Source organism: Panthera onca, chromosome B3, assembly GCF_046562875.1.
Source record: "Panthera onca isolate mPanOnc1 chromosome B3, mPanOnc1 haplotype 2, whole genome shotgun sequence".
NCBI classification, from domain to species: domain Eukaryota; kingdom Metazoa; phylum Chordata; class Mammalia; order Carnivora; family Felidae; genus Panthera; species Panthera onca.
Window position 1 is genome coordinate 120,938,895 of NC_138344.1, and position 24,782 is coordinate 120,963,676.

Below are 24,782 nucleotides of genomic sequence, written 5' to 3' on the forward strand. Positions count from 1 at the left end.
CTTAGAGCTGCGAAGAGGAAGTCAGATTGCCAGCACTGGAGGGAGCATGGTGACTGTCTAGTGACAGTGAGAGCTGGGAACGAGGCCTGACCAGAGCGGGAGGAGGAGTAACTCAGAGAAGAGAGACTGATGCAGCCTGCCAGTGGCTCAGCCTCCGTGGAACCGTGAAGCCAAGGAAAGTGCAGAGAACCTGCATCTTCCAAGATTGAAAGGTTGCCTCCACAAAATGGCAATAGGGATTTTCTGTAATTGGTGGCGGTACTGGTGATTTTAACATTTTTTTCTACCTCTTTTTGGATTTTTTCTATAATGACCATGCATCATTGTTTAAATGTTTAAACACGTTGTCCCGTGTTTAAATATACTTAAAATTTGTAAATGTTTTAAAATGAAAGAAAAAAATTTTATTGATTTATTTTTATTTTTTAAATAGGCTCCATGCCCAATGTGGGGCTCGAACTCATAACCCCAAGATCAAGAGTCACACGCTCTACTGACTGAGCCAGGCTCGCACCCCAAGAAAAAGTTTTAAACACATCAAGTGCCACCCTCCTTTCCCTACTCTTGGAAAAATAATGATGTTCCCAGGGAAGGGAGTCAAGCAAAGGATTCTAGAAGCTAAGCCCTACAAAGTCTGTGTTTTCGCTCTGGAGTCCATCAGAGCCCGGGAGACACCTGACACATAGTAGATACTCAAAGTTTTGGCTGCCTCATCAAGAAGCCACCCGGTGGAAAGCCTTCAACAGTATTAACTAACATTCGTTTGCTGCTTACTATGTACTAAGCACTCTCTTGAATACTTTGCTTGAATTGATTTATTGGATCCTCAGAGTAGCCCTAAGTGATAGGTGCCCAGTGGCCAGGGAAATAACCCAAGGCCAGAAAGCTAGTAAGCAGAGCCACTGGGATCTATGTTCCTTGCTGTGAAGCACCACACCAAGCTTCATTGGCTCCCAGCCCCATTGGAATAATGCCCTGAGTGCTTAGCTAAGTCCACGTGGTCCCCGTGATCTGGCCCAGCCCTGTTCTGTGGCCTCGTTCTTTCTGCTCCTGCTCATGAAATGTTTGCTATTGCCCAAACACCTCTGCACCTTTGCACTTGCCTCCCCTTTGCCTTCTTTGGTGCATCTCATTCCCTCCTCTGGTCCTAGCCCTGCTTCTTCAGACCAGAATAATCCCTATTAGTCCCGCAAGGCTTAGTTCCAGTGTCCCCTCCACTGTACCAGATGCCCCTTTCCTTGCTCCTGCAGTACCAGTGTGTACCTCTCTGTCACTGCCCTCCCCACACGTCTGATGCTATGTGCTTGTTTGCCTGTGTCCCCCTCTAGAGTGTAAGCTACGTGAGGGCAGAGACCTTGTCACATCTGCCTGTGCATCCCTTAGCACTCAACCCAGCAACCGGCACACGGCAGGCCTCCAATAAATGTTTGCTGGATGGATGGATGGATGGATGGATGGATGGATGGATGGATAGATGGATGGATAGATGAGCAGTGAGATGGGTAGGTGGATGGATGACTGGACAAACAGACAGGGAGACAGATGCCTACAGAGGAGTCTGGGTGGAAGATAGAGATTACGATTTGATGGGAAGAAATGGAAGCCACACTCTGAGCCAGGCTCTCCTATAGCCAGCTCGTCCTCCTTCTGTCTCGCCCCTCCTCCCACAGCTTTTCCTGAACCCTGTGAGTATGGATGGGGCTACGTTACTTATCCTGTCCATCAAGAGGAACCCCAAATCCAAGATGGAGGAGATTGACATTTCTGTAAGTGATTAGATCGTGGTTGCTTGCACCAGGGAGCATGCCAGGTACCACGGCCATGCTATGTTGGCAGGTGCCAACAGCTCTGTCCCCTCATGGGCCCTCACACAAATACTCCATGAAAAGGTCACTCCTTCTAGAGTACGACTTGGCCTTCTCTTGGGGTCCTTTTAATAGGAGTAGCCATTCGGTCGATAACATTGTGGTGTGAAATCATTTACCAGATCCTGATGGGTCTAAGAGCAGAAACACCAGAATCAAAGGTGAGAGGCCCCCAGAACAGAATTTGTTCACTGCCACCTTTGCTGATGGACAGCCCTGGGCCCCAGAATGGTTCCAGAATCATAGAACTTTTAACTTTTTTGGTATTGATTGATTGATTTAGAGAGCATGCATGAGCACGTGCAAGTGGGGGAGGGGCAGAGAGAGAGGGAGAGAGAGAGAATCCCAAGCAGGCTTTGCACTGACAGCACAGAGCCCAATGCGGGACTCAAACTCATGAACCGTAAGATCATGACTTGAGCCGAAGATGGATGCTTAACTGACTGAGCCACCTAGGCGCTCCCAGAATCACAGAACTTTTAGAATCTGAGTCCTAAAACATGTAATAACTTGTATTCTTATTTCGTGACTTGGCTGACTGAGTAGAATTTGAAGGTAAGGCCCCCTGGTGGAGGAGGAAGGCCTGAGGAGGTGACTTCACTGGACCAGGTATTCTTGCCTGAATCCTCAGAGAGGTGATAGCTGGTAAAAACAATATCCTAGACCCGCCCGCCACTTTATACGGTTTCCCCCCCAAAGGGATTTTATAGGCTTCGGCTCATTTGATCCTTCTCTGGGAGGCAGGTAGAGTGCACCCATGTCCTAGAGCTGTTCAAACCACACAAATGTATTGTCTCAGTGTCCTGTAAACCAAAGCCCAAGATCAAGGTCATGGTAGAACTGGTTCCTTCAGAGGACCACGAGGAAGAATGCGTGCTGTGCTCCTGCCAGTTCCTGGTGGTTTGGTGGCAATCTGTGGTGTTCCTTGGCTTGGTGGGAGCATCGTCTTGATTTCTGTCTTTAGCTTCAAATGGCGCTCTCCCTGTGTGCACGTCTGTCTCTGTATTCAAATGCCCCTTTTTAAAAATTTTTTTAATGTTTATTTATTTTTGAGACAGAGAGAGACAGAGCATGAACAGGGGAGGGGCAGAGAGAGAGGGAGACACAGAATCTGAAACGGGCTCCAGGCTCTGTGCTGTCAGCACAGAGCCCGACGCGGGGCTCGAATCCACGGACCGTGAGATCATGACCTGAGCCGAAGTCGGATGCTTAACCGACTGAGCCACCCAGGCGCCCCTCAAATGCCCCTTTTTATAAGGACACAGTCATATTGGATTAGGGCCCACCTTAATGACCTCATCTTAACTTGATCATCTGAAAAAGACCCTATTTCCTAATAAGGTCACATTCACAGGTTCCCAAGGGTTAGGACTTCAACATCTTTTTTTTTTTTTTAATCTTTATTTATTTTTGAGAGAGAGAGAGACAGAGCATGAGCAAGGGAGGGACAGAGAGAGAGGGAGACCCAGAATCCGAAGCAGGCTCGTTCCAGGCTCTGAGCTGTCAGCACAGAGCCCGATGCGGGGCTCAAACTCACAGACCACAAGATCATGACCTGAGCTGAAGTCGGATGCTTAACCGACTGAGCCACCGAGGCGCCCCAGGACTTCAACATCTTTTTGATGGGAACACAATTCAACCCATAACGAGAACTTTCCCTCACTTTCCCATTTTACATACAGGGAAACTGAAACAGAGAGGTTGGATCACTTGCCCAGGAATACACAGCAAGTGAAAAGCACAACAAAGAGTAAAGCCGAGGCTTCTGCCTCCCACTCTAGTGCAGTGTTAAAGTCTTGTTGTGTTATTTTAAAGCCACACAAATGTGACGTTTTGCCAAGATTTCAATGCCTTACAATTATATCAGTGATGATATTTTGAATATTTAAACCCAAACACCTTGGAACTTAAATAATAAGTAAAATTTGGACTTAGGTTTGCCACAGATTATAAAACATTAGAAAAACATACCTGCTTTTCTTTTCAGTCTGTCCCCTGGTTCAGTCTGTTTCTCCTTAGGGGGCTTCTCTCTACGCTCATCCTACAGCTCTGACCTTGTACCCCTGAGGCTGCCTTAGCTCCCACCCCACCCTGCCTCTGGGTCTCAGTTATGTGTCCAGATTTTGTTGGCATTTGCTCTCCCTCCTTCCCCCCGCCCCCAGGGCAGGTTGGAAGGCATGGAGTCAGTCACTGTCTTGGTGTCTGAGGGAACGTTAGAAATGGTGCTGTTTAGGCCCCAGATGGCACAGAAACCCACAAGCTGGGATCACACTGGCATTTTACAAGCCTGCCAGGACAGACAGGTCTGAATTACACTTTTCCTTCTCTTTTATCATCTCTCCTGATGTAACTCTAAACAGTGTTGGAATTCCTTCACTGCTTCTAGAACTTTCTCTAGAATATCTACAGATCAGGATGGGGGAAGCCGTCAGCCCTTTAGCATGAGTTTCATTATTTGAAGTGGCAGAAGTGGTCAGAACCACATCTGAGGAGTGAAGCAGGCTGACTGAACCAGTGAAGGCCCAGTTTGGTCAAACACTGCTTCATAGACCATGTCTTCTCCTGTGGCCTACAACCCAGCTCTGAGGGCACTTCCAAAAGGGGAGTTCCCAATGGGTTTTGAGCCAGGACAAGGTGGTTGGAATGAGGGATCCTCGTCCGGGGCACCTGCTCCCAAGACCAACACTGGTGTAGAAATGGACATTTTAGGACATTTGCCTCAGGACCAGTCTCCTAACCCCGTAGCTGTGTCTCATCTGTCCCATGCAGACACCGATGCTCGCCATCTAAGAGCAGAGCCGAGCTGACCGTGTGTGACACAGGCTGCTGGCACTCGACTAGGACATCTGATCACACTCATGTGCAAACTTTACAAGTCAAATCACAAGCCCTAGGAAAGATGAACTCTCCCAGTCTAGAAGCAGCACTGCAGAACAAGCTGGAAAAGACCAAACAAAAACAAACAAAAAACAAAAAACGAAAAAAAAAACCTCTCTGCCTTTGGCTTGGATGGGGCGGCTGGTCTGCAGGGGGGTGGGGGATGGGCGTGGGGGTGGAGATGTTACAACAGCGGGCGATGCCTTCCTCACGATGGGTCCCCTCTCTCCCCTCCTCAGAATGTGCTGGTGTCTGAGCAGTTCGTAAAAATATTGGATGGGGTGTGTGCCATCCACCCCCAGCTGGACGTGACGTACAAGGCAGTGCAAGGCTTCTCTGCCAAGAAAGAGCTGCTCTTGTGGACAAACCCCATGAAACTGATCCAGGTGAGCCCTTGCTTTCCTCTCAGAGACCCCAAGGACCAGCGTCTCCCCTCCCCCGAAGTGTCTGCACAGTCCTCTCTGACAAGGAATGTCTCAGACATGGAATATTCCCTGTGGATATTGGGTCCCCTCAGCAGGAAGAGGGGATCTGGGATCTGGGTGAAGAGGGAGGGGCTTGGAACAGGATGGTTTCCACCAGCCAGGCTCCTCCACCTGTTAATGTGTGGCTGAAGGCAAGTCGCTGTGCTCTCTGTGCCCCAGTCTCTTTACCTGGAAAATGGGTATAACGATAGGACTCACCCCGGGAGGGCTGCTGTGAAGATTGAATTCTACAACACACAAGAAGTGCTTAGAGCAATGCCTGGCCGATAATAAGCGCCCAACAAATGCCAGCTCTTTCCAATAGCCAGTAAGGATGCCAAGACACCCCTGTGGTGAAGACAGCTGTTTGGTGGCTCCAGCTAAAGTGGGACCCTCAGATCCTTTATATCCAGTGGTGACCTGCCCCTGGCTCTAGTCTTAGATCACAGGAGGCAGATAAAACCATGGAAATGAAAACCCAGACAATTTTAGAGCTGCCAGGGAGCTCCTCTGGTCTGACCACCTCACAGAGTAGCGCCCAGCCCAGGCTGGTGTTCCCATGCCTGGCTCTCACTGGAGGCAGAGTTGACGGGGAAGCTGGATACAGACCGCTTGCTACCTGGGGTGATACCCGTGCGGACGTAGATTCTAGAGGACGTGTGCCGCTGGGGCTACCTCCTGCCCCTTGGTTGGTCTGCTCTGTGCCTCAGTTTCCAGGACTAAACAGAAGAGCTCTGCATGGCAATTATTGTTGTGTGGAAAGTTCTAGAAGGCAAGGGGGGTATCGAGTACCTTCACAAGTCAGACGACATCAGATGGAACCGAGGGGACACCTGTTTTGCAAGGGATGGAGGATGATGCAGGGAATAGGAATGGAGATCTCGGATGGAAAGCGGGGGCCCCACCCCTGCTTAAAACAGCATAGAAATCTCTAGGGATCTCATAGGAATCTCAGATTAGAAACCGAGCCAGATATGCGATGTAAAACACAGTCCTTCCCCTCTGGGGAGAGGGGACAGGCAACAATCTGGTTGCAAAGATGGGACAGAAGCAGTAACTTCTCATAGAAAGCATCATACGATAAATAATAAATGAGTGACCAAGGCAGCAAATACCATCTGAATCCAGATTAGAGGCCACTGTGGGATTAGGCAAACAGAAAGGGACATGTCCTGGGGAAGGGTCTTGAAGAGCAAGAAAGAATTCAGGTCAGTGACAGTGACAGGGAGGGAGTTCTGGGGAGAGGGTTCCCACTAGCAGAGGAGCAGAGCAGGGTGCACACAGTGTGCTTGGGAGATGGGAACAGAACCATGTGGCTCCAGCAGGAGAACCGTGTGGTTCCAGGCTCCTGCAAAGCCTGGAAGCCAAGGCTACCCAGGAAGGCTGGGGCTAGATGTGGCGGTCCTCAGATTCTAGGCTCAGGGCTGGGGTTGGATTCCACAGGGAGCGGGAGCCAGTTACAGTTGCGGAGCAGTGGGTAAGGTGAATCCGGTAGGACCAAAGAGTAACCTTTCAGGCAATGGGGAGGGAAATAAACTGAAGGGGGTAAATATGAGAGTGGGAATGCTAATGAAGGCACTATGGTAGTATTCTCCGTGTGCTAACTAGTATTCTAGAATGGTGCCTTGCCTGAGGATAGCAGTGGAAGTGGAGGGACAGATGTAGGAGATCCCCTAATGGGAAGCTCCAGGATTTGGTAAATGGCTGGGCACATGGTGCATGTGGGCAAGTATGTGCGTGTGTGTGTGTGTGTGTGTGTGTGTGTGTGTGTGTGTGTGTGCTGGGAGAAGGGAGGCCTGTGATGATCGGAGCGAGCCAATGATAACTCCAAAACGTCAAGCCCAAGGGACTAAAATAAAGGTGGTGACGCTGCCACCACAGGGAGGTCTTCTGTAGCCCCACCCTCTCCACCTACCCATCCCCCCTGGTTCCCAGAAATCCAGCCCCACAAGATTTCCCCCTGTTTCTCTGCAGTAGCTCTCACTCAGCTCCAGGCCTGTGCACGTGCAGGTTTCTCTGCCTGGAACACCCTTCTTCCTGTCCTCAGTGTCGTACTCATTCCTACTCTTTCTCTAGGTCTCTATTCAAGTTCACCTCCTTGGGCCTGCCAGGTCTGGGAGCCTGGGCCACCTTTTGGCGGAAGGTGGCAGTGGAGGGTGGGGATGGGGTGGGGTGTTGTTAATAGATGTTACAAAGTCAAGTATTTGCTTCTGGTGTCTCCGGTTTCTCTCAGAGCTATGCAGACCAGCACCAAATCACGGTCATAGACTTCTTCAAGAGCTTGAACCCTAATGGAAGAATGATGATGTCTGTGGGTGACTTCCGGAAAGCTATGATACAGGTGTGCTGAACCCTAGTGGCAACAGCCAGTGTGGGGTGTGTGTGTGTGTGTGTGTGTGTGTGTGTGTGTGTGTTTAGGCCTGGGAAGGGGTAGGCAGAGAGCTCCATTGACTTTGCATGTTCCATCCACTTCTTCAGCAGGACAAGGTCCCTATGAACCCGTACCAAGTCAGGGAGCTGATAAAGAAGCTGGCTGAGAAGACAGGCATGGTGAACTTCAGGTCAGTCTAGGCCCAGCGCCCATCTTATCCTGCTTCTGCCCCAGGCAGGCCCCCAGTTCTCTATAAGGCGTCCCAGTGGTGTCTACATTTGATCAGGTACAGCCTCCCCTGAAGCAGCTGGCCGCGCCCTCCCTGGCCCCACTGTCTGCCCTCCTCCTCAACTTCCAATTCACCCTCCCAGCAGAGCTGCAGCCTCAACCATGTGCTGTTGGCTGTGGGACCAGATTCTGGGGACACAGTGTCAAAGCCAAGTAGGAGGGGACGTAACAGAGCACGTGGGTAGGCCCTGGCGTGGTGAGAGGTCTGTGGCAGGTGCCTGGGTAGCTCAAAGAGGAGGATTACTCGGGCAAGAAACAAGGGTGGAAGCGTGAGCCTCACGTGGCTGGGAAACTGCAGCCACTCAGCTCTGCTGTGGCCTAGGGGATGATGCCGTTGTGACTTGGGCTCAATTCCTTAAGGAGACAGGAAAGGGCCTGTGTAACAGTAAGAACTGTAAGAACACCTGTGAGCCCCTACCTCCTCGGGCCAAGTACTCTGTGGGGCCCCAAACCTGCCCAGGTGCCTGACGCTGTGGTCGCCCATATGTGGCCCAGGTGCCCGGCACTGTCATGACCCATATGTGGCCCAGGTGCCCGGTTCTGTCATCACCCGTAAGCAGTGAAGGATGAAGGCTCCCAACGGACCCAGCAACCTCTTGTCTTAGACACCAGTCCTTAGGGAGCTCTATCAGAGGGACCCCCCTCTGGTCCTGCCCCCCGAGCCTCCCCACCCTGGACCTCTGTTCTGTGCCCTCTCCAATACTTGCCATGGGGAGAAGCCAGGGCAAAGATAGGAAAGGCAGCCGGACCCATCTGCACACCTTGCTTCTAGGGAGGGGGCAGCTCTTCACAGGGCTCTTAGTCTCCAAGTGTTTAGAATGGGGTGTAACCACAGCACCCAAGCATCTTTGTAAGGATAGAGTAGGGACAATGTGCCTAAGAGGCTGGCACACGTCACCCAGCAAGGGGGCTCGTTCTGAAGATGTCTCAGGCTTGCACGTCCCCCACACCGCATCTCTGTCCTGAAACTCCCCACCTGTCCCCCCCTAAAGTGGTGCTTGTTGTCCTTGGGAAGCTGGTGGGAAGTGCCCAGGCAGAGGCCAAGAGACCAGGTTCCAGGTCCAGCAAACCCTTCAGCTTTGCAGATGAGGTCAAGTGGCCATCAAGAGGCAATACTGGGGTCTGGGTCCCCGTGTCTTGGGAACTGAGGGGGCAGTCTCTTGTGGGCACCTCAAATTGTCCCTCAGCTCTATTCTCATTGAAGAGCAGAGCGGTCATTTTTATTGTTGCGTGAATTTTTTATTTTCATTTTTGTTACAAATAATATCTACTTGTAAAAATTCTAAATCCACAGAAGTATAGCAAGAAGAAAGTGAAGGTTCTTTTTTTATCTCTTCTCCACGGTACATGCTGCCTCCCATGAACAGTCCCAGCGCACATTTCCGTGCCTTTCCCATACTTGCCATCGAGTGTGCACGTGTGCGTGCACACGTGAGTGTGAGTGGTGTAGTGGTTTAAAACGTGGGCTCTGAGGCCAGACTGCCTGAGTTCCAAGCCCAGCTCCACTCCTGTGCACGTTACCCAATCTCCGTCAGCTTCAATTTCCCCATCTGTACCGTGGAGCTTATAATAGTACCCATGACATTGGAGCTTTTGAGGAGTAAATGGATTAATGCCTGTAAAGCATTTAGAACATTACCTGGCATGTGCTAGGCTCCGAGTACACATATGTTTTATTATACATTATTGTACCCTCACACTGACAAACACACGGTTTCTTGTTTATCCTAAATAGAATCATGCTATCACGTTCCTCTGAATTTGCTCTGCCTTCCAGTATGCCTTGGCAATCTTTCCGTGTTTGTGCATTTAGATCCATCTCAGTCTTTTTTAACTGCCGCGTGCTATTTCATAGCACAGAAGTCTCCTTATTTATCTCATTGTTAGGGACATTTAAATTATTTCCATTGTTTTGCTACTACAAATAATACTATAACCAGCATCCTTTTGTAGATGGTGTTTGCCCACACATGCTTCTCTAACAAGGTGGAGCGGATCCAGGGCAATCGCTGGGCCAAAGGGTGTGCACATTCTAAATTTCAGTCGACTGCTAAACCCTTCCTTGCCAATGGCAAAAACCGATTCTTCTGCCCCCTCCCCGGGCTGACACCAAAACTTACCCATGTTCAACCCTCCTGCTGCGATGGGTTTACAAATGATCCTGCTTGGATTTGAGTCTGCCTAAACACTCCCTTCAATCAGGCGGCATTGGCACTCAGCATTATCCCCTTACCTTTCAAACCAGTTTCCTAAAAACAGAGAAGCGGTAGCAACAAGTCTGGTCTGAAAAGAAGTCGCCGCGACGGAGAGGTCCTGGCAAGTCGATTGGTGGCATTCAGGAGGCGAAGATCTGTTCTGAAACCTCCGTAGACAAACACCAAGGCCAGACTGCGAGCGAGCCAATAAAGTCTGCCTGGGTCCCCACGTCTCTGGGCTGCAGGTGGCGTGCCCCCGCCCCGGCCCCCCCCCCCCCCCCCCCCCCCGCCCCGCAACTGGAGCAGCGCCCTTTGGTTTTGGCGACCAGCAGGGGGCGCATCCTTGGTGGCCTTAGTAGGAGCCGGAAAACAAATCGGGAATGCAATGGCGTTGCTAGGCAGCAGGAAAAGAGCGGGGGGGGGGGGGGGGGGGGGGGCTTGGAGATCAGTGCACAAAGGCAGTCATCCTAGTAAATGTAAACTGTATCCAGGAGAGAGATTTCGGAGACGCAGGAGGCAGTGGAGAGGGAGCAGATGCTCAGGAACAAGGACGGGGTTGAGGTGGGGGGGGGGGGGGGGGGGTGCTGCTTTAGAAGCAAATGCTGAGGGGTCATGTGGAGAGAGCCCAGGATGGGAGACAGAGAGACCTGGCATGTAGTCATAGCCCAGCGCCACCTCGCCACCTGAGCGTGGAGCCTTACGCTTCCATCGGAAAAAAGTAGGACAGCCGAAATTAAGGCTTCCCAATCTGTTCTGGGAATCTACTGTTCTACATTTCTTTTTAAAATTCCTTGGAAGCTAAGGAGACACGAATTGCTGAGCACAAGAGCAGGGATAGTCAAGAACAGCATGCGCTGAGCAGGTGCGGGGATGGGTAACTGGCCGGTTCTGATTAGCCCCGCCAGTCGTCTCTGTGGATGCACAAGGGCAGGGACTGAATCACACATCTCTGTACCACCGCACAGTGACTGACACATAGGAGATGCTCAATAAAGACCTATGGGGTGAACAAACACATTCACCTGGCAATTTTGGGGGGCAAGTGGTGGAAAAGTGGGAAAGTTTGGGGGTGACCAGGAACCGACCCTTTAGAGCCCTGATGTGTGATGCATGCTGAAACGGCATCTCGGAATCCAGTCACTGCCTTTGGCTTTCCCTTTGCTTCACCAGGGCTGGAGTGGAGGCTGAGGCCTCTCTGCCCATGTGGCAGAATCATTATTTGAAATAATTTATACCCCCTCCCCGCAGTGCATTTTCCCCTTTCCCTTCCTTATTCAAGGTCTTAGCCTGAAGTTGAATTTCCATTAATTGGGTGACAGAGGGGCTCAGAGTCAAAATTAGGATAATAAAAGAAAATAAAGAAATGCACTAAGGGGTTCGTGGGCTGAAACTCACATCTCTCATACTTGTCAGGGTATGTAGATGTCTTTGACTCCACAAATAAATCGAATCCCCTTAAAATCAGGAGCCGTGTCATTTAGGTTTATTATAATCTATAAATTTCCCCCACCAAGTCTCTTGTCCAGCAGCTGCTGGTGTCTGGGTGGAGCCCTGAGGATTATGAAGCCAGGGGGTATCAAAAATTGTGGACTATGTTATGGATCAATAAAAACAGCAAAGTTTTCTCCAGATGATTTTAATGTATCTCTTGCATAAAAATGAAAGGCAGCAATTTTCTGATCAAATGTTATGTTTTGTTTGGGTAGCTTTGGGGAAATTATGGAGATATAGGGAAGCTAAAAATCCACCCCCTCGCCCGCAATCCTCCAGGCCAACCCTCAACATTACCAATCCCAAGAAAGTGAAGGACGACAGAGTCAAAACCTGCCTGCAACAGTCTGGAAACCTTCCCAAAGTTGGAGTAATTCCGACTAGTGGCCACTAGGTGTCAGGTCAGCTTCAAATTCCTGGTGAACACACTGCTTCCAGATCCTTACAGAACGCTTTGCAGCCTTTGTTACTTTCTGTGATCTCCCAAACTTCTGCCCACCACCCCCCAAAAGCCCGACACACGAAATCTGAGCCCTGGAGTGTCCAGCAGCCTGACACTTGGGCAAACCTCTCCAACGCTCAATGTCCTCGTTGTGAATTGCGGTTTCTAACAGCGAACTTTGCACCGGTGCTGTGAGGCAGAAAATCAGGGGTGGGCGGGTAAAAACTCCGTAAATATTCAGTCCCCTCCCCCAGTCAGCCCACCCTGGAGCCGGGCAAGACCACAAGAGGAGACAGTGTTTCATTTGGGTAGGAGTGCACGAGGAACTCATCCTCTGACCATCAGCTTGCCCAGTCTGGAGGCTGGTGGGCGGGAGCTGCAAACCCAAGGTGGAGGTAGAGGAATCTTGCAAAGTAGGAGAGGCCAGCGGGTCAAAATGACCCAGAGGCATTGGACTACACGCCCAGCATTGAAGGAGGTCCGGCTGCAAGCGAGGGAATCAGCACCTGGCTGTGCCCCTCCTAACCTGCCCTAACTCGGTGAGCGTCATGTGGTAGCTTTTTGTTCCTCACAGAAACCCGGTGCAGGAAGAGTTTATTATCCTACTTTACAGTTGGGGAAACGGATGCATGGAGAAGTTAAGCATCTCACTCAAGCTTTCTTGCTAGTAAGTGGGGAGGCGGAGATGCAGGCCCTAACAATATAGCTCTGGCTCCCTGGGGTCTTAACCACTGTGCTTCCCTGCCCCCTGTGGCTTCTGTGCAGCAGCTCCACATCCAGACCTCGGAGGTTAAATGCACTTACTCTGTCTACACTGTGTCTACAACAGAGTGAGGAACAACTAGATTGATAAGCAAGCACGAGCTGCAGGCCAGGAGGGAGGCAAAGGCGGAAGATACTGTTCTAGTGTGGCTGATTGCTGAAGGTCAGGTTGACAGGCCGTCCCTGCTCCCAGTATTGATCAGAAATTGTGCCAGGGGAGGTAGGATGGGAGGACAGAAGGAAGCACATGGAAAGCACTGTGCACCCGCGTCTTAAAGCAGTTAAGCATACGGGGTTCTGGCACCGGACATTTTGAGGTTTGAATTGCGCCTGGCTTTCCCACTTAGCTCTGTGACTTTGAGCCAGTCACTCAACCTTTCTGAATCTCAGTTTCCTCACCCGTCAATAGAAATGATAATGGTCTCCCCTCCCCCACAATTTAATGAGATTGTGCCGGTGAAACCCAAGGCCTAGCATACAATAAGTGCTTCCTATAAGGATGACCTCATCACAGTGGCTTTCCTTTCCGAGAGGTGGGGGGAGGGGAGGCCTAGGTCCTGCAGGGCACAAGAGGGGCCACACCAAGCAGCCATCTTTGAAATATCTAAGTACTGGGCTTTTTTTTTTTTTTGGATTTGGGTTCTGTTTTATTTTGATTTTTGTTTTTGTTTGGTTTTGTTATTTATTTAAATCAATTGAATTTTGGGAAATATCTGCTAATGATAATGACATTAGCTTTACAATCCTTTGCATCAACAGCACTGACAATGGTTAATTACTCAGAACCAATTACTGAGGCCACTCTAAGACCAGGACATTAAAACCGTATCATCAGCACCCAGCACACTAACCCCCTGTTCTGGAAGGCTAGGCATCCATTTTTGTCTTCAGTTTCAGATCATTAGGATATAGGACAATTTCTAACAATCCTGTATTCTTGAGGGCTATTAAAATGCAGATCTTGTAGAATTATCAATAACGCTGTGTCTATATTGAGCTTATGATATAGAAGACCAATGGAAGGTCAATAAAAGCTACAATTATATTATTCTTGCCAGATTTCTGCACAAGATAATTCTTTTTTTTTAAGTTTGTGTGTGTGTGTGTGTGAGAGAGAGAGAGAGAGAGAGAGAGAGAGAGGGCTTGAGCAGGGGAAAGCAGAGAGAGAAGGAGAGAGAATCCCAAGCAGGCTCCACACTGAAGCATGGAGTACAATGCAGGTCTCAATCCGACAAACCTGAGATCATGACCCGAGCCAAAATCAAAAGTCAGATACTCAACCAACTGAGACACCCAGGCACCCCTACACAAGATAATTCTACACCAAAAATCAATGTTACCACTCCTGGGATTTCCTTTCCCCTTCTTAGCTGTGGCCTCTCTGGGTCCCCCAGATAATTAAAGAAACCAAAGGCAGATTGGCTTACAGACACAGTTTGGCTCACTGATAATGTAACCCATCTCTAAATTTAAGATGCATGCATGCACGTGCACACATATACACATATGCACATGTCCCCACACACACTGAACCATCTACAAATTTGAAAAAAATATGGAACGCTTCACGAATTTGCGTGTCATCCTTGCGCAGGGGCCATGCTAATCTTCTCTGTATCGTTCCAATTTTAGTATATGTGCTGCCGAAGCGAGCACTAAGTACTGGGCCTTTGAAACGTCATGGGAAGCATTCTCATCTCAGGGTTTGGTTTAAGGCTTGCATCAGATCAAAAGAATTCGTCCAGAATCTTAGGAATTAGAGGGAGGAGGGCGGACCAGGGACTAGCAGCGCCATGTGGACAACGCAGGGGACACGGTAAAGAGCTGGCATTTTTCTTGGCTGCTGAGGTCCAAACCCCTCTCCCTGGGCCGGGAATGCCTCACCTCGGGGGAGGGGTGGCTGTGACTTGCAGCCGGGACCTAGGATCACACCTCCACCAGAGGCTCAGAACGAGAATCCAGAGCTAGCATCCCCCAAAACCAAAGGCCACAGTGAATTCTAACAGCTGCAACACAGCAGCTGGATGCGGGGCCTCAGAGCGGTGGCGAGACTGATGCGGGAAACACAGGCAAATGAAAACTTAAATTCCCTTATGGCCTACAGCCCATCAACAAGTCCTTGACACAGGCAGAGTGACATTTGCCAGGAACTCTGCTGCCTCAATGCGATACTTTGCTAAAGGCAAAAGGCAATCTTAGCCTACCGCCCAGAATCCTCTAAGTCTGCTTTAACATATAAAAATTCCTTTAGAAACTTCCTTTATCTCTACCCGCCCCCCAAATATATGTTAACCATCATCCTCCAAGCATATGGCCCACTGACAGACATCTGAAGGGCCTCATGACTGTTTACTAAACAGTAATAACTGACCTTTTCCTAACAGCAGCTAGCCCCCCTCAAAGTCCTGGAAACCTTGCTTCCCAAATACCTTGGAGAATTACTCTATCCCTAACCCCCTCCCAACCTGAAGGAATATATTCAGTCACCCGTCACAACCCCAGCACAGTTGTTTCTGCCCACGGGTCCTGTCCCCGTGCTTTAATAAAACCACCTTTTCGCACCAAAGACGTCTCAAGAATTATTTCCTGGCCGTCAGCTCCAAACCCCGACATTTCCACATCAGTACTGGTGGGATGGGCCAGGATACAGAACCCGCGGCTCGGCGGGGTAAGCTGCAGGGTTGCTGTGTGGCCACAGTGGCAGCTGCAGCGTCCTCGAGGGACCAGGCTGCTTTGCCAAGCGGGGGCTCTGGCTTGGTTTTGTTTTGATTTGTTTTGTTTTAAGCAAAAGAAAACAATGATTGGCAAGGCAAGCCTGCGACCTAAATCCTGGCTGCAGACCAGTGGCCTTGAACTACAGGAAGGGAACAGTTCTCCTTCAGGAAGCAGACATCCTGGAGGGGGAGGGGGACCAGGAGGCTGGGAGGCCCACCTTGAGGCCCAGTGGTGCCTTTAAGGAGGGTCCATGGTGTGACCCTGGGAAGACTGCTTTTGCTGTCTGGCCACCACCTTAGGGAGTCTGTGGATCAGCTGGAGGAGGGCTGACCAGCTGGCTGCCATGGTGGCCAGGATGAGGAAGACAAAACTCCTGTGTGTGTGTGTGTGTGTGTGTGTGTGTACACGCGTTGTAGTATAAATCAACATACTGGGTTTTTCTCCCAGACTGCTACCAAGCCTTAAAAACCCTTGGGGGCCACCTGCATGGCTCAGTCCGTTAAGCGTCTGGCTCTTTTTTTTTTTTTTTTTTGTAATGTTTATTTATTTTTGAGAGAGAGAGAGAGACAGAACGCGAGCAGAGGAGGGGCAGAAAGAGAGGGAGACACAGAATCCGAAGCAGGCTCCAGGCTCTGAGCTGTCAGCACAGAGCTTGACACGGGGCTTGAACTCACAAATTGCAAAATCATGACCTGGGTCGAAGTTGGACACTTAACTGACTGAGCCAACCAGGCGCCAAGCATCAGGCTCTTGATTTCAGCTCAGGTCATGATCTCAGGATTGTGGATAGAGCCCTCATGGGGCTGAGTGCTGATAGCGTGGAGTCTGCTTGGGATGATCTCTCTCTCTCTCTCTCTCTCTCTCTCTCTCTCAAAATAAATAAACATTTATCAAAAAGAAAAGAGTCTCATTTTTAAAATTTTTTTTTTTTTTAACATTTATTTATTTTTGAGACAGAGAGAGACAGAGCATGAACGGGGGAGGGTCAGAGAGAGAGGGAGACACAGAATCTGAAACGGGCTCCAGGCTCTGAGCAGTCAGCACAGAGCCCGATGCGGGGCTCGAACTCACATACCGCGAGATCGTGACCTGAGCCGAAGTCGGACGCTTAACCAACTGAGCCACCCAGGCGCCCCAAGAGTCTCATTTTTAAAAAGTAACTAATGGGGCGCCTGGGTGGCGCAGTCGGTTAAGCGTCCGACTTCAGCCAGGTCACGATCTCGCGGTCCGTGAGTTCGAGCCCCGCGTCGGGCTCTGGGCTGATGGCTCGGAGCCTGGAGCCTGTTTCCAACTCTGTGTCTCCCTCTCTCTCTGCCCCTCCCCCGTTCATGCTCTGTCTCTCTCTGTCCCAAAAATAAATAAAAAACGTTGGAAAAAAAAAAAAATTTAAAAAAAGTAACTAAAATATAATAAAAACCCTTGGAACTTCCTGAGTGGCCAGACTGTCTTTGTTATGCTAATGAGGGCTGAGTGGGCCCTTAGATCCCTTAGGGATGCTGGTAGCTGGGAAAGACCAACCTGGGAGTAGAGGTGGTTAGAGATTGAGTTCAAGCGCGCAGCCAGTGTGCAATCCTGCCTCCCTAGAGTTAACTCCAGTGGAAAGTCTGGACAGCGCCGCTCAGGGGAGCTTCCCGGGAGGTGAACACCTGGATGTCCTGGGGTGGGAGGGCATGGAAGCTCTCTGCACCCTCTTTCAGGGCTTGCCCTGCAGACACCTCCATTTGCCTGACCCTGAGCCAGATCCTTTCTAATAAAACTGTAATCATGAGTATAGCACTTTCTGCGAGTTCTGTGGATTGTTCCAGTGAGTTATCAAACCCGAGGGGGTCCTGGGAACCCCCCTCACCCCGTTGTAGCTGGCAGATCAGAAGTGCAGATATCCCAGGGGACCTCATTGCAGCTGGCATCTGAAGTAGTCTGTAGGGGACTGAGCCCTTCACCTGTGGACTCCAAAGCTCACTCTAGAGATGCTGCCCAAGGTATGATGGAAAAGGAGCATGTGTATACAAATGTATGCTCACATTTGAATTATGGAGACATGGTGTGTGTACCCAAATACGTCCAGGAACGGGGGGCGTCGGGTGGCTCAGTCGGTTAAGCATCTGACTTCAGCTCAGGTCATGATTTCACAGGTCATGATCTTGCGGTTTGTGAGTTCGAGCCCCTTGTCCGGCTCTGTGCTGACAGCTCAGAGCTTGGAGCCTGCTTTGGATTCTGTGTCTCTCACGCTCTCTGCCCCTCCCCTGCTCATGCTCGCTCTCTCTCTCTCTCTCAAAAAAACCATTTAAAAAATGTTTTAAATATGTCCATGACCAACAAGAGGGGGTCGGTGCCCAACAAGAGGAGCTTACCTGTGTACTAATCCCCAGAAAGGATGAAAGCAAGAAAGGATCCTTTCTCTCAGGCATCCTAAAGGCCAAACCGGGTCACTCTCGGCTTGTACCTCTCCTGGCTGAACCTCCGATTTCCCAGCAGAGGGCGCTCCAACCTCACAAATCCTCCACCTCCGAAAGCTTCCGCTCTCTAAGGTGGGGTCGGGTGGGGGGTCTGGGGAGAGTAGAGAAAAAGAAAGCAGGACCCCAAACTGGCTCCAGGAAATCAAATTCAGACGAAAAGGGCAGCGGTGCAACCGGCTTCGGCGATACTGGTCATACCGGAGGAGCGTGGGCCGGAACTCTCCACCTGCCTGGAGATCAAGTTTCTCCACCCAGGGGTAGTCCAGGTTCTGTGGGGGCTGAGCTCTGCAATCTGGGGGACCTCTTTAAGAAATAAAAAATTACAAATACAATATGAGGTATAGTAAGTGGATGTTTATTTAGAATGGGGGAGAAATCCACACATTTTCTAAAAGCTGACAGTGGCCTGAACATCAGCCCAGGCCTTGGTAGAGGGTCTCACTGAGTGAGGGTCTCCTCAGCTCCAGACTTTTCAGCTTCTTTAGGGGTGGAGGTGATTCCGCCTCTGCCTGCATCACCGCCAGCAGCGGCCAGACGCTTGGGAATGGGGAGTCCAGCTTGCCTCCTGAGCCCATCCTGCCATGAAAACAGGCTAGAAAGACTCAGCTCCAACCCCTCTCTCCCCACCACAGTCCTTGGAGCAGCCAGTTGAAGCCGCACCATGACCAGGTACGTGTGCAGGACGCTGTCCCTTCCTCTCTGCCACACCCTGGAGCCTGTCCCCTCTGCCTTTTGAGGAACCAGGGAGATCTCTCTTCTTCCTTGAGTCCTGGCTTCACAGTGGTTTCTCAATCCACTTGCCATTATTTCAAGACTGTAAAACTCACAGCCCCTAAAATGCCTTTCCTAAGGGCCCTGTGAGGCAGGAAATAACCTTTTCTTAAAAATTAGTGGGGAATGCAAGTCTGGGGGATGGGGTGGGGGAAATTATGTACATTTATTTATACTAAAGTGTAAACGACTTCAAGTAAATTCAACAAACATTTATTAGGGGCTTAACTGGTGTCCACGGCTGCTGTGGGTATGTTGGGATACATCAGTTAGTAAAAACAAAAGCCATCCCTTACATGGAGTTGATGACATTCCAGCAAGAAGAGACTGACCACAAACAATAAATACAATCAATAAGTGAGTCATACAGTAAGTTAGAAGATAATAAGAGCTATGAGGGTGGGGGATGAGCCAGGGAAGGAGGTTCAGGAGGTGCATTGTTGGGGGTGTAAAAAGAGGTATTTGAACAGCGACTTGAAGGACGTCTGGAGGAAGAGCTTTCCAGGGAGAGCAAAGGCGCCAAGATAGGAGCAGCCGTGCAGGACCAGTGAGCGAGCCTGTGCAGCTGGAGCTGAGTGAGGGGAGGAGACTGCTCCGTGTGGGGGGTGAGGTGAGAGGGGAGGGCCAGCCCAGGTGGGGCCCTGAAGGCCAGGATAGAACACGGGGTCTGGGTGAAGGGCGCCCTTGCAGGGTTCGGGCAGCAGAGGGCATACTCAGACATCCTTTGGAAGGGTGTTTGGGCCGCTGCTGCGTGAAGACCGACTTTAGGGAGGCGCCTGGAGAGTTCCAACTTCAGCTCAGGTCATGATCTTGCATTTTGTGGGTTCTAGCCCTGCGTCTGGCTCTGAGCTGTCAGCACAGCAGGGAGCCTGCTTCAGATTCTGTCTCCCTCTGTCTCTGTCCCTCCCCGGCTTGTGCTCAGTCTCTCTCTCTCTCTCAAAAATAAATAAACATCGGGGCGCCTGGGTGGCGCAGTCGGTTAAGCGTCCGACTTCAGCCAGGTCACGATCTCGCGGTCCGTGAGTTCGAGCCCCGCGTCGGGCTCTGGGCTGATGGCTCGGAGCCTGGAGCCTGTTTCCGATTCTGTGTCTCCCTCTCTCTCTGCCCCTCCCCTGTTCATGCTCTGTCTCTCTCTGTCCCAAAAATAAATAAAAAACGTTGAAAAAAAAATTAAAAAAATAAATAAACATCAAAAAAAAAAAGACTGACTTTAGAGACTCAAGGGCAGAATCAGGAGAGTCACTTGCGAGGCTATTACAATAACCCAGAGGTGAAGGGGGACCTGTGGAGGCGATGGGGGTGGCAGAACCTTGGGTATATTTAAAGGTGGTGCCAACAAGATTCCCCCAGCAGATAAGATGTGGACTGTGCAGAAAGAGAGCAGGCAAAGGTGACCCAAGGTTTGGGGCCCCGAGCACCCGGAAGAATGAAGTCTTCATCGCTGAAACAGAAAAGTCTCTGAAGGAGCAGATTCGGGTGTTGGAGGTGGGGAGAAGGAAAATCAATTAATTCAGGGGGTTATTAGATGGTGCAGGGAGGAGTCACACAGGTCCAAGAATGGGCTCTGGGGGAAGCATCGGGACTGGGGTGTATGCTTGGGGGAACTGGGTGTGGTAGAGATGACATTTAGTGCCAGGAGACCAGCGGAGGCCCTGAGGGGCTGAGCAAGGGGAGAGGGGGGACCCCAGGGTGCAGGGAAAGTGGCCAAGCCACAAAGACTCACTCCAAAACCTCTCCTAGGAACAGTGTCGGCGGGTGGGCAGGACAGGGAGAGCTCGGACAGGCTGAGGGCAAAAGCGACAGGAGAAGAAAGGGACAGGAGGGGGCCCTAAATATCAAATCTCCCATCGGGGCCCCGCAGGAGTCCTTAGCTCGGTGCGGTCACACCAGCAGCCAAAGACTCTTGGGCTGGGAGGGGATCAGAGGCGGTAAACCTCACGGTCTCCACGGCTGGGGTAGCTGCCCGCTACCCCTCCCCCACCCGCCTCCCGAGGAACAAGTAAGAGGAAATAAACGAGAGCACATTATGAACTGCAGAGCTGTATACAAATGTGAGGGTTTATCAATATGCATTTGCCGGAATGTGAGGAGGAGGAGAGGCAGGGAGAGGAGGAGGGAGGGGGGAGGAGGGGACCCTTCACTCAGCTACAGAAGCCCTCCTCTTCAGAGCTCAGTTCAGTCAGGGCCAATCTTCCCTAGCTTCTCAACATGGCTTAAGAAAGACTAGATCCATGGTTCTCGACCGGGGTGATCCCGCCCCCTCCCCCCGAAAGAACATTTGGCAACGTCTGGAGACGTTTTTTGGCTGTCATAGCTTGGGGAAGGGTGCATCGAGGAGGTAGAGGCCAAGGGTGCTGCCGAATCTGTGATGCACACAGGAACCCTGCTGTAGACGGAGTGTTTGTGCTCCCCCAAATCCGTGCGTTTAAATCCTAAACCCCAAGGTGGCAGCATTAGGAGATGAGCCTCTGGGGTGTGATTAGATCACGACGGTAGAGCCCTCATGAATGGGAATAATGCCTTTATAAGAGAAACTCCCAGAGCGTTCCCTTGCCCCTCCACCATGTGAAGACACAGAGATGGCCATCTGTAAACCAGGGACCAGCTCCTCAGACCGCAAACGTGGTGGCACCTCATTATTCCAGCCTGCAGAACTGTGGAGAGAGAAACTTCTGTTGCTTATACGCCACCCAGTCCACACTGTTCCTTTGTAGCAGTCTCAACAAACTGACACTAAATGGAGCAGGGGGCAGGTGCCCCTCCCTGTCTTCTAGTGAGAACTGACAATGCCTGGCCCTCGCTTTCCCAGCCTCCCTTGCAACGAGCTGTGCCCATGTGACCCAATGGGGTTCTGAGATGCGAAAGGCAGGCCACTAGGGGCTTCTGGGAAAATCTTTCCTCTTTGATAAGACGAACAGGCACCGAGAGAGCCTGCCTTCCACTCTGTTCCTGGGCATGGCTGTGTGAGGACGTGATGCTTCACGTTGTGGCATCCGTCGTGTGAACTGGAGGGGGCATCACCAAAAAGGCTGAGGGCAGCAGGGCAGAAAGATGGGACTTGCCCGACTTCAATGACATCACTAAGTTGCTAGGCAACCCTGCCTCACACTCGCCTGTGAAATGAACCAATAAGTGTCTTTCTGTCTTAGGCTTCTTTGAGTTGAGTCCTGTTACTTGTACAAAAAGCATCCTAGGAGACACAGATCACCCTCCCCGTGCTTCCTGTGCACAGCGTCACTGTGCGACCACTGTCTGGTGACACACGGCCCTCTCCTGTTGGACTGCGAGCCCCTGGAAGTCCGGGCTGTGTTCCCATCTGCGATCTCCATGCGTAGTTAGCAACATGCCTGGCACAGAGTAGGGGCTCAGCGATATCTGATGAATACATTGGAAGAATGGAAGACGGAGTGAAGGGATCCCTGCTCTCAGCCCAGCTGTTGGGTTTCCTGTGAGCCGCTCTGGGGGACACACCATCCCAGCCGCCTGGCAGTGCCCGTGTGTAAACACGTCTGGGGTGAACGCCCACAGATGCCTGAGATGACAGAAGTATTGGCCCAGAGGTTGTGGCTCCAGCACAACTCCGAAAGCAGAAATTCCAAGTGCATGGGGAAAGCCGAGGACTGAATCGTTCCATGGGGCCAGATTGGAAACATGCTGTAAACGCAGATGTTTCTTCTAGAACAGGCCTCCTTGCGGACACCCACCCTGCTACCCAACCCCCACAGAGATAGACTCTTCCACCTGCCAAGACCCCAGCCTCCCAGGGCTAGGGAGGCAAGAAGTCAGCCAGGAACCAGCTGGCCCAGTGGGGTCTCCCACGAAGAAGGGGTCTTCCCAAGAGCTCAGTGGTAGGGACCCTGACCGGGGGTGGCGAGGGTGACAAAGCCTCATTCCTCCTCACCCCAAGCTCCTTCCATGATGCCAAGGTCAGTCCTGCCCCCTTTCCAGCCTCGACTGGGTGCAGAGCCCCGTTTGGGTTTGCTACAAGGAGCCACGTCAGCTTGGCAGGGAGCCCTCAGTGAGAGCGAGGTAGTGTCGTCCAATGGTTAGGGGCGCACGCTTTGTGTCAGGCTGGCCTATGCCGCAGTCCTCACTCAGCCACCCCCTTCCTCCCTCCTTCCCACCCTCTCTTCCTTCCTCCCCTTACCATCTATGAGGTCCTGCTACGTGCTGGGTGCTGCGTGTGGCAGGAGGGTGACAGCCTTAAGCATCACAGTCGGCCAGATGTGAATTCACACAGCAGCTCCACTGGGTGACACGGAGCTGAAACCACAATCAGGGAGGCGCACAGAAACAAACAGCCACCCGAACGTCGCCATGGTAGGAGTGCTCCGGGACAGCATGGCAGCCGTGGGGACTGGCACCAGTCATTCAGTTAATCAGACTCTCGTTACTGGGACAATAGGACCCACCTCCCGTGGCTTCTCTGAGAATAAATGAGACACCACCCACGGGCCACTAAGCCCGTCACCAGGCCCTAAGTGCCTCCTGATGGGAGGAATGGTGGCCACAATCAGCCTCCACTTCAGGAGGCTGATTGCAGGCCTGGAAACCTGGGGACGAGGCTGCAGAAAGGAGGGTCTTGCAGAGGCTTGTGCCCACAGGGCCTGCCAGGGCGGAGCAGCGCTCGTTTCTGTTCCCTTCAGGCCCACCTTCCCTCTGGTCGGGCATTGTCACACAGCCAATGGGTGGGTTCCAGTCCCCGGGCAGGGCCTGCCTGCTTTCCCTGACCTTGGCTGAGCTTCAGCTCCTGGAGTCAAAACAGTATTCCTGAGTCAGTACACTCCTGGACCCAGGTCCCACCGCTCCCCTGGCTCGGGACGCCACGGCCCCAAGGGCAGTCACCCTGCCAGCTGGTAGCTGAGCCGGCTACTGTGCAGAGGTGACAAAGAGTGAAGCAACTTGGCCACGTGGAGGCCTGGTTTGGAGCTGGCAAAGCAGCCCTGCAGGCCTCTGCTCCCTCCCCTCGGGAAGGACGGCTGACTGACTGGGACCTGACCTCCCACCCAGAGCTCTGGGGCTGGCGCACATGGGCAGCTAAGGAGAGCCCCTGAGCCCCGCTATCACTGCCGGCCCTCCCTCGTCGTCTCAGGTGGGTGAGACTGCATGGGATCCTGAGGTTCCAGTCTCCTTGCTGCCTCAGTTTTCCCAGGAGGAAGGTCAGCGTGGGAACAGCCAACCCACCATCCTCTCTGCAACAACACAGTGAAGATCCAGAAACTAGAGAGGGCCTCCTCTCTTGGCCAGATGGAGTATGTGTTTTCAGAAGAGTGGAGAGATCGAGAACAGCTCTGACTTCAACAGGTTGCCCATAAGTCCGAGAAGAAAGAAGGGCAGGGGCCAGGAGAGGACAAGCCCCTCCTCCTTAGGCCCTGGTTGCCTCTTGCACAAATGAGGTAGTGGGGAGCACTGGTGACCCCCCTCAGCTGGAGCTCGCCATTGCAGGAGGCTTCAGTTCTGAGGCGGGCAGGCGGAGGGAAGTGGGGCAAAGAGGCGGGAGGTGGTGAGGCCTCAGAACCAGGAGAAAGTCTCCTCTAGGTCCTTAGCCAGCAGGACCAGCCCAGGCCTGCTCTGGCCTCTGGTCTCCAGCCAGGAAGTAATTCAGAAATTCCTCCAGAATGCTGCCAGGGCCTGCTCGCCTTGCCCCCGCCACCCCCGCCCGCCCCCCCAACCCCCCGCCCGAGCCTGCCTGCTTGGACCAGGCAGACTGCTAGTTTCCATCCCCCAGAAGCCTGCCAGGGACTCCTGCGGCCTCCCCGCCTCACTCACAGCTGGTCTGGGGTCAGACGGTGCCGGGAAAGAGCTGGCTGGAGGGGAGTGGCCCTGCATCCTGGGCCAGGGCTGGGGAGAATCCAAGCTCCCCAGAAGAGGGTGGAGAGGGGGCCCAACCCTGTGTGTGTTGTGCAGGGGAAAGAGGGAGGCTCAGCCTCCAGGATCTGCCAGGGGCCCAGCCTGGAGCCTGGCCTGGCTGTCAGAAGCTGGGCCCAGTGCCGTCTGCCCTCCCTGGCAGGCACTGGCCAAGTTAGGTGGGAGCCAGGAGCCTGGGCAGGGCCTGCCTCAACATCCCCACCTTCTGTCCCTGAGG

At 51.9% G+C, this 24,782-nt stretch overlaps 1 protein-coding gene, 1 long non-coding RNA gene and 1 other non-coding gene across 16 annotated transcripts in view; 1 reads left to right on the top strand and 2 right to left on the bottom strand.

Moving 5' to 3' along the window:
* The window catches only part of LRRC74A (leucine rich repeat containing 74A), a 48,334-nt gene extending 34,964 nt beyond the window's left edge, over window positions 1-13,370 (top strand). For 11 of the 14 annotated variants that reach the window (XM_060620358.3, XM_078447970.2, XM_078447972.2 and 8 more), the window contains 5 exons: window positions 1,671-1,766; window positions 4,982-5,128; window positions 7,440-7,547; window positions 7,685-7,767; window positions 10,111-10,289. In XM_060620358.3, coding sequence (XP_060476341.2) covers window positions 1,671-1,766; window positions 4,982-5,128; window positions 7,440-7,547; window positions 7,685-7,767; window positions 10,111-10,135 — 459 coding nt within the window. In that variant the 3' untranslated portion in view covers window positions 10,136-10,289. Of the gene's footprint in view, window positions 1-1,670; window positions 1,767-4,981; window positions 5,129-7,439; window positions 7,548-7,684; window positions 7,768-10,110; window positions 10,290-11,589 lie in introns of those variants that run through there. The other 3 variants (XM_060620359.3, XM_060620355.3, XM_078447969.2) reach the window with 3 other exon arrangements.
* The window catches only part of LOC132670126 (uncharacterized), a 277,363-nt gene that overhangs the window by 102,914 nt on the left and 149,667 nt on the right, over window positions 1-24,782 (bottom strand). The window lies entirely within an intron of this gene.
* LOC132670472 (U6 spliceosomal RNA) lies at window positions 14,305-14,411 on the bottom strand. The gene has a single exon (XR_009606710.2). It is a non-coding gene; the product is annotated as a U6 spliceosomal RNA (small nuclear RNA).